General features: G+C 39.7%; 1 protein-coding gene across 2 annotated transcripts in view; it reads left to right on the top strand.

The window, feature by feature from the left end:
* LOC124866396 (RNA-binding motif, single-stranded-interacting protein 3-like) overlaps positions 1-14,970 on the top strand; it is a 199,191-nt gene that overhangs the window by 58,020 nt on the left and 126,201 nt on the right. For both annotated transcript variants that reach the window (XM_047362168.1, XM_047362166.1), the window contains exon 3: positions 11,942-12,000. In XM_047362168.1, the coding sequence (XP_047218124.1) occupies positions 11,942-12,000 (59 nt within the window). The remainder of the gene's footprint in view (positions 1-11,941; positions 12,001-14,970) is intronic.

The raw sequence follows: 14,970 nt of genomic DNA, 5'->3' as shown, positions 1-14,970 counted from the left end.
TTAATATTACAGTCAATAACTGTATGTAGATGGCATGCATATCTTGCCTTGAGTAATCCTGTATCCTTGTTTAATTGGTTTATATAATATCACATGTGTTATTCAGAAAAATAAAACACTTAACTAGTTGATTGTACACCTTTGTTTAATTTCTATGATTTTTATTTCTCATACTGAACCTTTAAACAACCCAGAGCTGTATGTTTAGAATCAGCACAGACAAAATGAAAAAACAAAAAACAAACTGGAGGCTTAGGGCTATAGGACTGGCTGCAGCAATGAGATGCAATGTTATGATCAGAATAACCTTTTTAATGTGTTTAGTAACTTTAATTTTGACTGAACTAAAGGACCAGATATATTTCATATCATTATTAATCCAGCTAGAAGCTCACAGAGAGGATTCCTCTAGCCCAGGTGAAAATCCCCCTACTCTGTTCCTCATCATGACCCTGATGATGAGCATTAGAGTAAACCTCTGCATCATGGCTTGCTAGGTGAAGAAGTGATTAGCTTTAACTTACGATCAAGCCATTCTGAGTCAGCATTCAGATTTTATCGCTAACTTAAGCCTGAGTTATGCTGCTTTGCTTCCACCTGTTCACGCACCAGACTCAGCTCTGAAATAAGCCCTGTTCGAGCCCTGTTTGAGGTGCTCAGTGTAACTGTTCGGGTAATGATCTAGGAAGGCCGACGGCACTGGACTGAACAGCTGTCCTGAACCTTTACAAGATGGACAGAGTGCCAGTTCGCCGGTGCGCGTATTTGCATAAATAACTTTTTTTTTTCTTTTAACTCATTGCCAGGTTAGGTGAAGTGTACAGTCATTATGGAGCACAATAGAAACAAATCAGATTGTTTTTTAGATAAAAAATTTGAAATCCAGTGCCATTTTGTGGCTTAGTGCATCTTTTTAATACTTCAGAATTTCGTCTTTTAAGAGAACGGGGCTATTCAGAAAACATCCGGGGCTGAAGCCCTGGAAGCCAAGATCTAACGATGCACCTGAACCACATAACATTAGAACAATAAAGCTTGTGGGCAAACAAGCAGTCTCACTTTGACAGAAATTGTAAGGGGGTTTATGTGTCTGATGCAAGTTTTGTTTTATTAAAACAGGTTTGTTTGTCTGTGATGGACTGGCGACTTGTCCAGGGTGTACCCCGCCTCTTGCCCATAGACTGCTGGAGATAGGCACCAGCTTCCCTGCGACCCACTGTAGAATAAAAAAATGACTGACTGACTGACTGACAGGTTTGTTTGTCATTCAGTGAAGTGACTACAGGTGGGTAGGGTAGCCAGAAATAGTTTTCCAGTATGTAGCCTTCAGCATAACCTATAAATAATATTAATCAAGTGGAATTAAAAGTATATTGCAGTAAAACTACTTCTAGAAGTGCATTTGTTGTAAAATGTTACTCAGGTAAATGTGAGAAGCAAATATAACTAGTTACTACCCACCTCTTTTGGGCTGTCTTACTGCTTCTGTTTGTGTCCGCTGCAGTTCAAGTCAGCTGTATGTCAGTACTGCCCTGCAGGCATTCTGAGGAAATTAAGTGAAAAATGGGGGCCAATAAAAGCTTCATTAGGGGCCAAGTCAGCTTGCCAAGTGGCCAGTAACATTTAGAAAAGGTCAGGGTGGCAGAGGGTTATCAGTGGGGGCTACTGGGCAGCATTGGAAGCACTGGGGATCTAACACACTACAGCTTTCTGAAATAGACAAAGTGGCATGTGCATGCAGACACCCAGTAGTAGAAGAGTATTTTGTCAATAACACACAAACACACATATATACATATTCCTTCTTTGGCCTCATTGTCATTCTTATCCTCATTATTACCAAGCTTGAGCTGTTGTTCACATCCGCCCCTTCCATCCTTTCCCAGTTCCCCTTCTTCCCTTGCTCCCTCTCTCTGTCTTCGTGCCAGTTCTCAGAGTGTCAGTGAAAAGTGCTGTTGTCAGCTGACATTTCCAATCACTCCCCTAGTCGCCAAAACTATGGACACACTTTTAACGTCTGGGGACAGAGCAGAACGTGAGCAGAATCTGAAGCAAGACACAAGGGCAATTTCACTCACACTCCAGCTTTAACTCACACTTGTTGGCTGTCTCCCTACCTCACATCCATCTATCTATCTATCTATCTATCTATCTATCTATCTATCTATCTATCTATCTATCTATCTATCTATCTATCTATCTATCTATCTATCTATCTATCTATCTATCTATCTATCTATCTATCTATCTATCTATCTATCTATCTATCTATCTATCTATCTATCTATCTATCTATCTATCTATCTATCTATCTATCTATCTATCTATCTATCTATCTATCTATCTATCTATCTATCTATCTATCTATCTATCTATCTATCTATCTATCTATCTATCTATCTATCTATCTATCTATCTATCTATCTATCTATCTATCTATCTATCTATCTATCTATCTCCATTCTTCTTAGCAAAATGCTTAAGCTCCAATAGATTGGATGATAGCATCTGTGGACACCAGTTTCCACAAATTCTTAATATGATTTAGGTCTGGATGATGACATAGCCACAAACTATATTGCTTAGATCAGTAACATTACTTTGTAGCTTAAGGTGTATGTTTAGGATCTTGGTCCTGCTGGAAGATGAACCTCCATACAGACTTCAATATGTCTTCAGCCTCGAAAAGGTTTCCACAGATTGCTTTTCATTTAGCTCTATCCATCTTCCTATCAACTCAGAATCAAAATCAGCTGTATTTGCCAGGACTTTGGGTTTGGTTTCCAACGCTTACAGTGAACCATCTTTAACTATAAATATATACATTTTAGTACATTTTGAAATAAAAATAAGGATAGATGAATATTGTGTTTTTGTATATAAAGAAATAAGAAATGCAGACTGTGGTAGTAGACATATACATATTTTGTTTCACAGCAGAGTAGCTGATTACTCTGGGTCAGTGGCGATTGCTCTAAGACTGCAAGGGAAGCTCAGCTTCCCCTAAAATGTCAAAAAATAAGTGATCAAATATATACTGTTGTGTGTACATGTCATTGACTAAACATGCACTACAACATGTTCAACTTTTGTTCAGAATCAGCTTCTTATCACTGGTAACGACGCGGCTTTTCTCTCACTCATTCCCGCAGCTTCACAGTGCTTTAAACAGTGAGTTCAATAGCGAAGCAAAAATGCTGGGCTGTGTCCCGCCCATCGGACGCTCAGCGTCTCTGGGGGTCTATAGGGCAGCCTCAGCTGCAGCAAATCAAGACGAGTCATTGGATAAATGCTGGGCTTTGTCCCGCCCATCGGACACTCAGCGTCTCTGGGGGTCAATGGGGCAGTGGGCTGGCCTCGCCTGGCCCGGACGCTCAGCTTCTGCATGATGATTGGATGATCTGTCTGAGGCTGAACCCCTTTTTGATTGACAGCGAAATGAGCAAATCAGCGATCTTGAAATTGAGCTTCCCCTCCTTGAAAGACCAGCCACTGCTCTGGGTGTAAGGTGTTCATTGTGTTCATCAGAGAGACAGCCTGGGGAGAAAAATGTCTCTGTGGCAGCAGGTTTTTGCAAATAGTGCTGAAGGTAGTCTAAAGTGTAAACAGTGTGCGCCCAGGATATGTGGGGTCTGCAGAGATGTTAGTTGCCCTTTTTCTGACCCTAGACCTATACAAGTCCTGATTGAAGGATCCTCTCTGCAGACCTAATTGTTAGTTCTGGTCTCTGTTGTTTTAGTTGGAAAAAGCTGACAATGTTAAATATTAACATGTGTTTATAATGAAGGGCAAAGACATTGATAGAGGAAAGACAGATCTATAAGTTTAAGTAACCGAGTGCAGGAAGAGTGGATTGGATGGAGACAAATAACAGGAGGGATTTCTGACAGAAAGATACCAGAAAGAGTGAAAGTAAAGGTTTGGAAGAAGGTAGTGGGACCTGCTAGTATCACTGATTTAGAGCAGTGGTATCAGTGCTAAAGATAAAGGTAATTCATTGGGAGTGACCAAAATGGGCAGGGATGGAAATGAGTGTATCAGTGGGACAGCTCGTGTTGAAGACTCTAAAATGAGCAAAACATGTATTTTTTAATGAATTAGGTGAGCTTTGCAATCATTGTGAAATTCTGTGCCTTCTGTGAAACCTAGCTAGACAGTTTCACATTTCACTTGAAATGTTCCAAATGTTCACCTCTTAAAACCCGTTTTACTAGCACCCAGTTACATCTGTGTTTGGGAAAAAGACAACTGCTTAGCTTCTTATAAGAATAACACTATAGTAAACATGTTTAACCGCGACACCTTGAGGATTCAAATAAAGAGTTTAAAAATAGGGGTTGTATCAACCTTTGTTGTTTTGGTCAGTTGGTGCCTAACGTTTTTGGGCACAAAAAGAAGCAGTCTGCTGATGTTTTTTGTACTATCTGCCAATTTGTACCCACCAGCAGTGGCGGTCATATAAAATAGGCTGTTTGGCTCCCTGTCCAGGGTTGCAGGACCTAGTCACCATTAGCCTTCAAATTAATTGCCTTACAAACGTGTGTTCCACTGCTTGGTTGCATGTTCAGGTAATGGGTGGAGTACCCCCCAGTGTTTTGTTCTGTGTAATCAATGTAAGAAAATGTTGGCAAACCGTGGCCTGATAATGATGTTGACGTTGGAGATTGATTCAAACCTCAGTTAAATTAAAGGGCTAATTCACTGTTTTTTAAAGAATTCGAACTTCATTTGATTATCTCTAGTTCTTGTTTTTTGTCAAATGGTATTTGTCAGGTGGAGTGTGTGTGTGTTCTGGCCTTTATTACAGTGTAAGGCCCATTTTCCAATATATACTATGTTGTAAGGACCCAGCGCTTCTTGTGGAGCCCAGCATCTGGGTTTCATAAGAAGACGTTTTTTGGGTTGGGGATTAGGTTTAGGACTAAGGTGTGACTTGAGTTTAGGTTAGATTGAGGGTTAAGCAATTTAAATGTGTGAAAAATGAATGGAAGTCAAGGCAAAGTCCTTTTAAGAAACACCTGTCATTTTGGTGTGGGAGGTTTCATGGCTAAATTGGACCAGTCTGGTAGCCAGTCTTCATTGATTGCACATTGCACCAGTAAGAGCAGAGTGTGAAGGTTCAATTAGCAGGGTAAGAGCACAGTTTTGCTCAAAATATTGAAATGCACACAACATTATGGGTGACATACCAGAGTTCAAAAGAAGACAAATTGTTGGTGCACGTCTTGCTGGCGCATCTGTGACCAAGACAGCAAGTCTTTGTGATGTATCAAGAGCCACGGTATCCAGGGTAATGTCATCATACCACCAAGAAGGACAAACCACATCCAACAGGATTAACTGTGGATGCAAGAGGAAGCTGTCTGAAAGGGATGTTCGGGTGCTAACCCGGATTGTATCCAAAAAACATAAAACCACGGCTGCCCAAATCACGGCAGAATTAAATGTGCACCTCAACTCTCCTGCTTCCACCAGAACTGTCCGTCGGGAGCTCCACAGGGTCAATATACACGGCCAGGCTGCTATAGCCAAACCTTTGGTCACTCATGCCAATGCCAAACATTGGTTTCAATGGTGCAAGGAGCGCAAATCTTGGGCTGTGGACAATGTGAAACATGTATTGTTCTCTGATGAGTCCACCTTTACTGTTTTCCCCACATCCGTGAGAGTTACAGTGTGGAGAAGCCCCAAAGAAGCGTACCACCCAGACTGTTGCATGCCCAGAGTTAAGTATGGGGGTGGAATAGTGATGGTTTGGGCTGCCATATCATGGCATTCCCTTGGCCCAATACTTGTGCTAGATGGGCGCGTCACTGCCAAGAACTACCGAACCATTCTTGAGGACCATGTGCATCCAATGGTTCAAACATTGTATCCTGAAGCTGGCACCATGAATCAGGATGACAATGATGAACATGAAAGTGAAGTTGAACATCTCCCATGGCCTGCACAGTCACCAGATCTAAATATTATTGAGCCACTTTGGGGTGTTTTGGAGGAGCGAGTCAGGAAACGTTTTCCTCCACCAGTATCACGTAGTGACCTGGCCACTATCCTGCAAGAAGAATGGCTTAAAATCCCTCTGACCACTGTGCAGGACTTGTATATGTCATTCCCAAGACAAATTGATGCTGTATTGACCGAAAACGGAGGCCCTACACCATACTAATAACTTATTGTGGTCTAAAACCCAGGTGTTTCAGTTTCATTGTCCAACCCCTTTGTGTGTATATATCAGCAGGAAATCAGCTAGTGTGCAATATTTAAAAAATAATAATATAGAACTAAATTTTTATGACTATCCCCATAACTCAAGCTTTACTACAATGAAAAATAAACTCATATGTAATGTTTTAGACATATTGCTCTGAAGGGGTTTATTGACAGGTGTGAAATAGGGACGAAATAGCTTAGGGTGGGCATGGAATCTCTTCTTTTGTTGTATACTCTGACAAATGAGTAACATTTTTTAAATCACTACTTTTTAAATGACTTTTTAAAGATATTGCAACAAAGCACTAAGCCTAGATATCTGATTAATACTCGTGAATACCTGACTTTCCTTTCTTAATTTGCACTCTAAACACAAACATTTCTGTTTTGTGTTTTTTTTTTTAAATGGATCATTTACTTTATAATGCCCATAAAAGCTACCCATAAGTTAACAACTCATGTTCACATTACTGCATCATCATTTCTTCCAACTTATATTTCAAACTTCATAGAGAGTACTTTTAGGAGATAAACTCAATGTTCCGGTGAAATTAAGCTGTCTTCTAAATTCTGAGTAAATTGCTTTTTCATCCTACAATCCATTGGAGGTTTCTGTGCTTTAAGGCGCCTGAAGATGCTAAACTACATACAGGAATGAATTCAAAGACTTTTGTTAAAAGCTACTCTCTCTCTCTGTCCTCCCTCTGTGTTTGTCTGTTTGAGTCTAACTAGCGGAGAAGCAGAAAAATGAGAGAAATATAAGAGACAAGACAGCTGTTTCGGATCCTCAATTAGGACTACCACACACAGAGACCAAGCTGTGTGGATGCTGATGCATGCGCTCTAACACACAGCTAAACACACAGGCCACGCAAAAATATGCAGGATTTGGACATATATTTGATGTACACAAATACATCTTGAGGAGAAGTAGAACTGATAGCTGTGTTTGTGCTTGCTTGTGTGTGTCCGTGTGTGGATGGGAGTGGTGTTTCAGCAGACATCAAACGGTGAGAATCCATAGGCTGCTGACGTTGTTCCAACAGGGAATGAAAACACGGATTTGAAGCTGTGAGGGCCTCTGAGAACTGTCATTAATGCTTCACTCAAATACACACTCAGAGCCACAGTGTGCACAGATTTTGTCAAGCCTGCCACAAATGAGCACACTATGTTTTGTACAAATCTCAGCAGTCTAGAAAATGCTGCCATTTTAGCAGTCTTACTGTTGTATCTAAGTGGAAAGCATTCTGTTTTGTATGGATTCTAAGACTACACAAAAAAGTTTCTACAATTTGAGGACTCAGTTCTTCTTAAGAGGACTTTCTTGCTGAAAGGCATCCGTCAGTCTTGGCCCATAGCCACACAACCCTGACTGATCTCATGACAAGGCGTCCTTTTTTGGCTCTGTAACGTTTCGTGAAGCCAAAGAAGACTCTGAAGCTAAAGAATGTAAAGCTAGCAAAGTTGATGCCTTTGAGTGCAGATAAGAATATACACTAGACTGGCCAAAATCTGTTGCAGAGGAAATCTTTGGTCTTTCTCCATATTTTAGTGCAGTAAGTACGTATTTCAATTATTTTTCTTGAGGGAACATTTATTGGAATGAGGACACATTGACCCAAACCATCTGTCTCCGGTAATCTTTTATTGGTATGTTTTATGTATTCCCGCAGGTTTTATGAGTAACTCACCTCATGGACTTTAGGTGAAATGCAGGTTGATGTTATTTCAAGTTACTTCAGGTGACTGCCAGAATTGAGGAAAAAGTTCCAGTTGGATTGAGAACAGGACGTTCTGCTCTCCTCTCAGAACTTTTTCATGCACACTCCGGCTACATTACTTCATCATTTGATCTATTATCAATACTTTATTCAATTTCACCTCTCAATAGCAGACTTTTGTAGCTTTCTGGATCAGAAAGTGTATTTACCACTGAATCAAGTCCAGAATGACGCACCATTTTGGATGGTTTGGTGTTGTTGTAATTTTCCTAAGGCTGTGGTGACATCCCCCTGCTATTCTACTCTTTATATCCCTTATTTTGCTTAAGCAAAAAGACTCTGCAGTTTTTTACACACTCTAATTGTGTTTGTACAATCAGGCCACTGTGAATGTGTTTCAACATAAGTATTTTTTTGTCTCCATTTTTATTCTCACGTTCAAATGCAGTTTGACTTTTCTGTCATTATAAACTGCTCATGGGATCATTGTCATTTGAACTCTGCAAACATACAGTACCATGACAAAGTGTTCACTTTTCACAGTATTTTAAAGGGATTTTTCCCATTGAGCAACTCAAATTATAACATAATTATGAAGAGGAAGGAAACTTTTTAATATTTTCTTTCCACTAATAAAAATCTAAAATTGTATTTATATTCAACCCCCTTTACCCCTCAATAAAATCCAGTGGAAAGAGTATAGCCCAAATGGAAAACTATTAAGACATTACTGTCCACTTTAACCTTCTAGCTGGGCAAGGAGAGCATTAATCAGAGAGGACCCACAGCTCAGGTGGGGAAATCAGCTGATCTGAAATGTCGTCTATATGTAAGACTGTTGAAAGAAAGCCATAAAATGTCTCATTAAACGTTTGCTACAATTAATGTAGCGAACACAGCAAGCATGTGGAAGAAGGTGGTCTGGTCAAATACAATTTTTTTTGTGGCTGTATGTGAAATGACGAAAACTAACCCTAAACACACCATTCCCACCGTGACAGATTGTGGTTTTAGGATCATGCTACAGGGACGCTTTTTGTTAGCAGTGACAGTCAAGTTGGTCAGAGTTGATGGGAAGATAGAGGTTCAACCAATCTGACTGAAGTTAAGCTACTGTATGTTGGAAAGAGAAAGGATGAAAAAATGTAGCCTCTAGATATGCTAAGCTGGTTGAGGCACTCCCCAAAGTCAGCATCAGTAGTTGCAGGGAAAAGTGGATCAACAAAGTATCGACTCAGTGAGGCTGAGTTCAAATACGTGCCACACTCAGATTTGTATTTGTTAAGAACCATGCACCATTTTCCTTGCACGTCACAATTATCCACTACTTTGTGTTGGTCTATCACATTAAACCTCTAAAAAATGCCTTAAAGATTGTTGGTTGTTGTTGGTCTTGATATTGGGATGGAGTGTTTCTGATTTGTGTTCATGTCTTGTGTGCAGTTGTTTGTGCTGTTAATCCCCAAACTGCAGTTCATGTTTACGACCGACAATACTGTTTTGCTCCTTTTACCAAACAATTGTCACATTTAGCTAGAAATTTCAGCCCATCAAAATCAGTGGGTCTGTAAACAGACCAAAATATTCCCAAATGCCAAACACAGAATTGTTCCAGCATCAGACATTTGACTTGCAAAACAGCAGTGATTTGTTTTTTTCTGTCTGCCAATTTTGAGATTTTAAGCTGCTCATCTGTCATGTTGTGTCTGATTAAAGCCTTTTAGAGCTTTTATTCTTTCTTTATCTGGAAAGTCTCCTGTCCCAGCAGGGTTTGATGTGAGGCTGTCAGGCGAGCTAGTCTAAATTCTTCTCACTGACAGAATCCGTTGGCTGACAGAGAATCTCTTGGTGGTGACAACTAAATGATCTCTTCTTTATTAAACACCTCTTCCTATCGTTCCATCGCTCCCTGACTACTGCACTTCCTCCTCGCCTTTACTATCTCATTTTAGCATTTGACTGACTACTCTCCCTCTCCATCCCTATTTCTCATTCCTCAGAGTCTCTCCCTCCCCTCTCTTGCTTTTCTCAGATGCTGTGCTTGGAGCCTCCTGCTTTGTATCTTTATTGAATAATTTCTATCTCCACCTCTTTTTTTTTCTATAAAAGAGAAGAGGGAAAATACTTTCCTCCCTCACCTGGAGCGATCAATCAGTCAGTAGCTTGTCAGTCTGTCAGGCTGTTTGACAGCCAACTAGTCAGTCATTGTGCAGTTTTGTGAACACATTAATTAAGATGTCTCATCTACAAAGTAAAGTGATCCCAGCTGAACTCAGTGATCTAAAAAGTATGTCCTACTATTCGTCCACCCCCTCTTCATTTCTTTGTTATCCTCTCTCCTCTTACCTGCTCCAGGTGGGGGCTCTTTTTTTCTCTTCCCTTTCTGGGACTGCTGAAAGATTGGTTTGATAAGAAAGACTGTTAACTTCTACAGAACCAAAGAAAAGGGAACTCAAGAGTAGTTGGGATTAAAGGAAAGTAAGAAAGAGAGAAAGTGTTGGAGGTGTCAAACAAAGAGATGATGATTGAATTGATATAAAAACTGACAGAAGTAAAGAAGTTGTCCATTTATCTTAGGGACCTTCTGGGGATCAGTTAACAAATGTCTGGTTATTATAGTCATTTATGAACCAGTGCTGTCATTTTTTAAGGTCCACTTGTTTGCAAAGTGAAAGAACGGATAGAAGCATATATTGAAACCATATATTTACAGGCACTGTTTATCAAATCACTCAACCTTGTTTTCTCACTGTCTGACAAATGAAGCATTTTCTGTTTTAGGTAAGTTTTAATTCAAAAATGTATTTCTGTTTGCTAAAACCTTACCTTTCCTGCATTAAGGTCGGGGTGGAAGCTGTGTAAATCTGGGGTTACAATTACCAAATGACAAAAAGTACTGTATTTCTGGTCAGTCAAATAAGATCTGAACCAGTTTAGCACAGTACCAGACAACCCAATGTTTTGATGAACTGTATTGAATTCAACCCTGAGAGTTGAGTGGGTGTTTTGCTGCAGAAGGGAGTAGTGAAGTTCACACTCCCTTCTGCCACATGAGAAAAGAACATGTGAAAATACTGAAGGGACATCCCGAGACAATACCTAGGGAGCTAAACCTTGGACAAATTGGTCGTACAAATAGACATATTACCTTAAGTACAGCCAAATCAGTTATTGAGTGGCATAAGGACACCAAAGGTCATCTTTTACAGTGGCCATTACATAGTCCTGATCTAAGTCCCATAAAAAATTTGTGGGCAGAGCTGAAAAGGTGTGCACAAGCAAGAAAACCTACAAATGTCACTCAGTTACACAAGTTCCGTCAGGAAGAATTTACCAAAATTCCAACAGACTTTGGAGGCTCAAATAGTCTCACATTTCCATGGTGTTTAAACTCTTACATCAATGTGTAAGCAGAGCAACGTGGCACTTTCAGGAACTTGAACCTAAGGCTCAACCAGTATTTCCAGAGGAGCAGTTCTTGCTTTAATTCTTAGATTTTTCCATGCAAGCAGTATGTCTTAAAAACATCCAAAGATGTGCTTCCATTTAAATCAAATAAACTAATCTATCTGAAGCTTGAAATGTTATTTTTAGTAAGATTTGAAATTTTGTTTTATTCTTGGGTTATCTAAGGCAGCACACAGAGCAGGATACATCAGACAGACAGACAGACAGACAGACAGACAGACAGACAGACAGACAGACAGACAGACAGACAGACAGACAGGAAGTTGAAGCATCCAATGTAGTTTTGCTTTTATTGTAAATATCATTTTAAAGACTGATTGTTAGGAAAAACCCAGATTCATGATATATGAGATCAACAAAACAATGTGCAAGACCTATGAAATTGTTTTGCAAGCCTTACCCACAACAATAGGCCATACATAAATAAATGACTGGGCTATGCTATGCTTGCGATTGAATCAGATTTTCCCCGATTACAGGAGTTTCAAATAATTTAAATGATGGATCAATTAACAGTTTTTTCTTACATTTTTTAGATATGGGAAGATTGTGTCAACAAAGGCCATCTTGGACAAAAACACCAATCAGTGCAAAGGTGAGTGAGAATGAGTTCACTGATTTTGGGGAAGTTTTTATTTGTAGCCTTGAGCAGACCTGAAAAACCTAACTGCTGATACTTGATTTGAGTCTGTTAAAATAAATCTATAAAATGCAGGTTCTTTGACTGCTTAATAGCACACTAATCAATGTGGTATGCTGGGAAGGATTTGTTTTCATTAATCCCTTCTGTTTGCACTTTTTGCATCCCTAATCAATCAAGGCCAAAAGCTTTTACAAAAAATAAAATGCTTGTTTGCATTCATGTTCTGTTTGATGGATACTTGATGGTATTTGAGTCCATTTACAGCACAACAATGGTGACTGCCATAAAGTCCATGCCATCCACTACACAGAACAATGCACTAAAAGAGTATATTACTTGATTAAAGCCAATGTGAGTAATTTTTGAAAGGAAGATGTGGACATTGTTATCACAGGCCAAATCAAAATGAAGAATTTACAATAGTCACAATGCGTTTTCAATAGTCAGTAAGGTTCACACAAGTGTCTTTTGAGAACTGTCTACCTGATTGTTAAAGTGGTCTGAACAAAGCACTAATCAGAGTGATTGTTGTCATCTGCTTTTGAAGAGGCACACATGAACATGTGTTCAGCATGATTACAGCTCATCTGCCAGGGCTGTTCTCAAAGGTATATCAATATGGTTTAGGACAACATCACAGTTGCCCTGTAATCAGAACGCTGGTTTTTAGCAGCAGAATCTGAGGAAAGCCCAGTGTAATTGGTTCAGATGGCATTTCTAAAAATCTAAATTTGGGTGATTCCCATTTCCCAGGGTTATTCTTATATCTCCCCCATCCCTTCACAATTAATTTAGGTCGTTTTTTTAAAAGTATTCCAGTCAAAATGAGACACTTATCAGCATCTCTACAAAGCTTGTCAACAAATGGAAGCATGAAGTGAAACTTCCTGGTGGACAGCTGCATTGATTTTGAGCTTGATAAAACATCCGCATATTGGATTTGGTACCTTGTCACTTTTCCTCCAGACTTTAAAACCTTGCTTTCCAAGTGAGATACAGTATTTACTTTTATCTGAAAAGAGAACTTCAGTCCAGGAACAGTCCAGTCGATATTAGCCAAGGTAAGATGCTTATATTTTCTCTGGTTTAGTAGTGGCTTAACACAACAATTTAACAGCTGTAGCCTATGTATTGATGCATCTGTATGTAGTGGGTCCTGAAGCAATGGCTAAAAGCATAGTCCCCACCTTGTCAATCTAAACCATGCTCTTGAATGGGCTTATCCCTTTTGCTTGTGCACCTTTTTTTAACCACACTTTTTTTCCCACTCAACTAACCATTATTATGCTTGTAAGCAGCCCTCTGTGAAGAGCTAGCTTGTTTAGCAACATTCTTTTGTTGTTTACCCTCCTTGTGGAGGGTGTTAATGACAACTGTGAAGACAACATGAGCTCAGAAGTGAGAGTTAAAGGGTGAAATGGGATTCACCGTTCGTCTGTACTCAGTTAGTGCAGAGGTTTTTAAAGTTATTTAATATTTAATTTAAAAACTTTAGGTGTTTTAAGTATTGTCCTGTGAATACTGGCCCAATATGGTGGTAGTATCGGAACAATTGATGAAAGGGTGATTTGACCAAAGGCGTTCTCAAAACTGCAAACTCTGCACACGTGGAATAATTCACCTCTACTTTTCTCCAACATAAAAGTATTTATTAACAAAAACAATTCAACTCCAAAATTTTTCAGTTAACAAACTTCTAAAATGATGACGGTGAACTTTACTTTAAGACGCCAGGGGGCACACGGCTGACACGACCACCAGCTGCCGACACAAAGAAAATGGCTTATTTGGTAACCTTATTAGTTTTACCCATACTTTGAAAAAGAATGGTCAGCTGCTTTGTTCAGGGATTCACATGACATAACAGGATTCCAGCTGTTACTTCTCTGTCCAGGGCTGGCTTCAAAGTAGGTTAATGTGTGTAAGATAAGATAAGACAAGTTTGACTTTATTGATCTCACAATGGAGAAATTAACTTGTTACAGCAGCTCTTAGTAACACACACACACACGTAGGGTGCAGACAGTTATGAAAAAATGAGCAATCAAAGAAGAACAAGGTAAATGTACAAAAACAAGTAGTAATAATAGAGTTAAAAAAAATACTTACAGTGCCTTGCAAAAGTATTCACCCCCCTTGAACTGGTCAACCTCTTGCCACATTTCAGGCTTCAAACATAAAGATATAAAATTCTAATTTTTTGTGAAGAATCAACAAGTGGGACACAATCGTGAAGTGGAATGAAATTTATTGGATGTGTCAAACCTTTTTAACAAATAAAAAACTGAAAAGTGGGACGTGCAATATTATTCGGCCCACTTGCGTTAATACTTTGTAGCGCCACCCTTTGCTGCAATTACAGCTGCAAGTCGCTTAGGGTATGTCTCCATCAATTTTGCACATCCAGAGACTGAAATTCTTGCTCATTCTTCCTTGCAAAACAGCTGGAGCTCAGTGAGGTTGGATGGAGAGCGTTCGTGAACAGCAGTCTTCAGCTCTTTCCACAGATTCTGGATTGGATTCAGGTCTGGACTTTGACTTGGCCATTCCAACACCTGGATACGTTTATTTGTGAACCATTCCATTGTAGATTTGGCTTTATGTTTTGGATCATTGTCTTGTTGGAAGATAAATCTCCGTCTCAGTCTCAGGTCTCTTGCAGACTCCAACAGGTTTTCTTCCAGAATGGTCCTGTATTTGGCCCCATCCATCTTCCCATCAGTTTTGACCATCTTCCCTGTCCCTGCTGACGAAAAGCAGGCCCAAACCATGATGCTGCCACCACCATGTTTGACAGTTGGGATGGTGTGTTCAGGGTGATGAGCTGTGTTGCTTTTACACCAAACATATCGTTTTGCATTGTGGCCAAACAGTTTCATTTTGGTTTCATCTGACCAGAGCACCTTCTTCCACATGTTTGGT

Source organism: Girardinichthys multiradiatus, chromosome 3, assembly GCF_021462225.1.
Source record: "Girardinichthys multiradiatus isolate DD_20200921_A chromosome 3, DD_fGirMul_XY1, whole genome shotgun sequence".
Classification (NCBI taxonomy): domain Eukaryota; kingdom Metazoa; phylum Chordata; class Actinopteri; order Cyprinodontiformes; family Goodeidae; genus Girardinichthys; species Girardinichthys multiradiatus.
The sequence above is the reverse complement of the archived record's forward strand: the minus strand, read 5'-3'. Positions and strand labels throughout refer to the sequence as shown.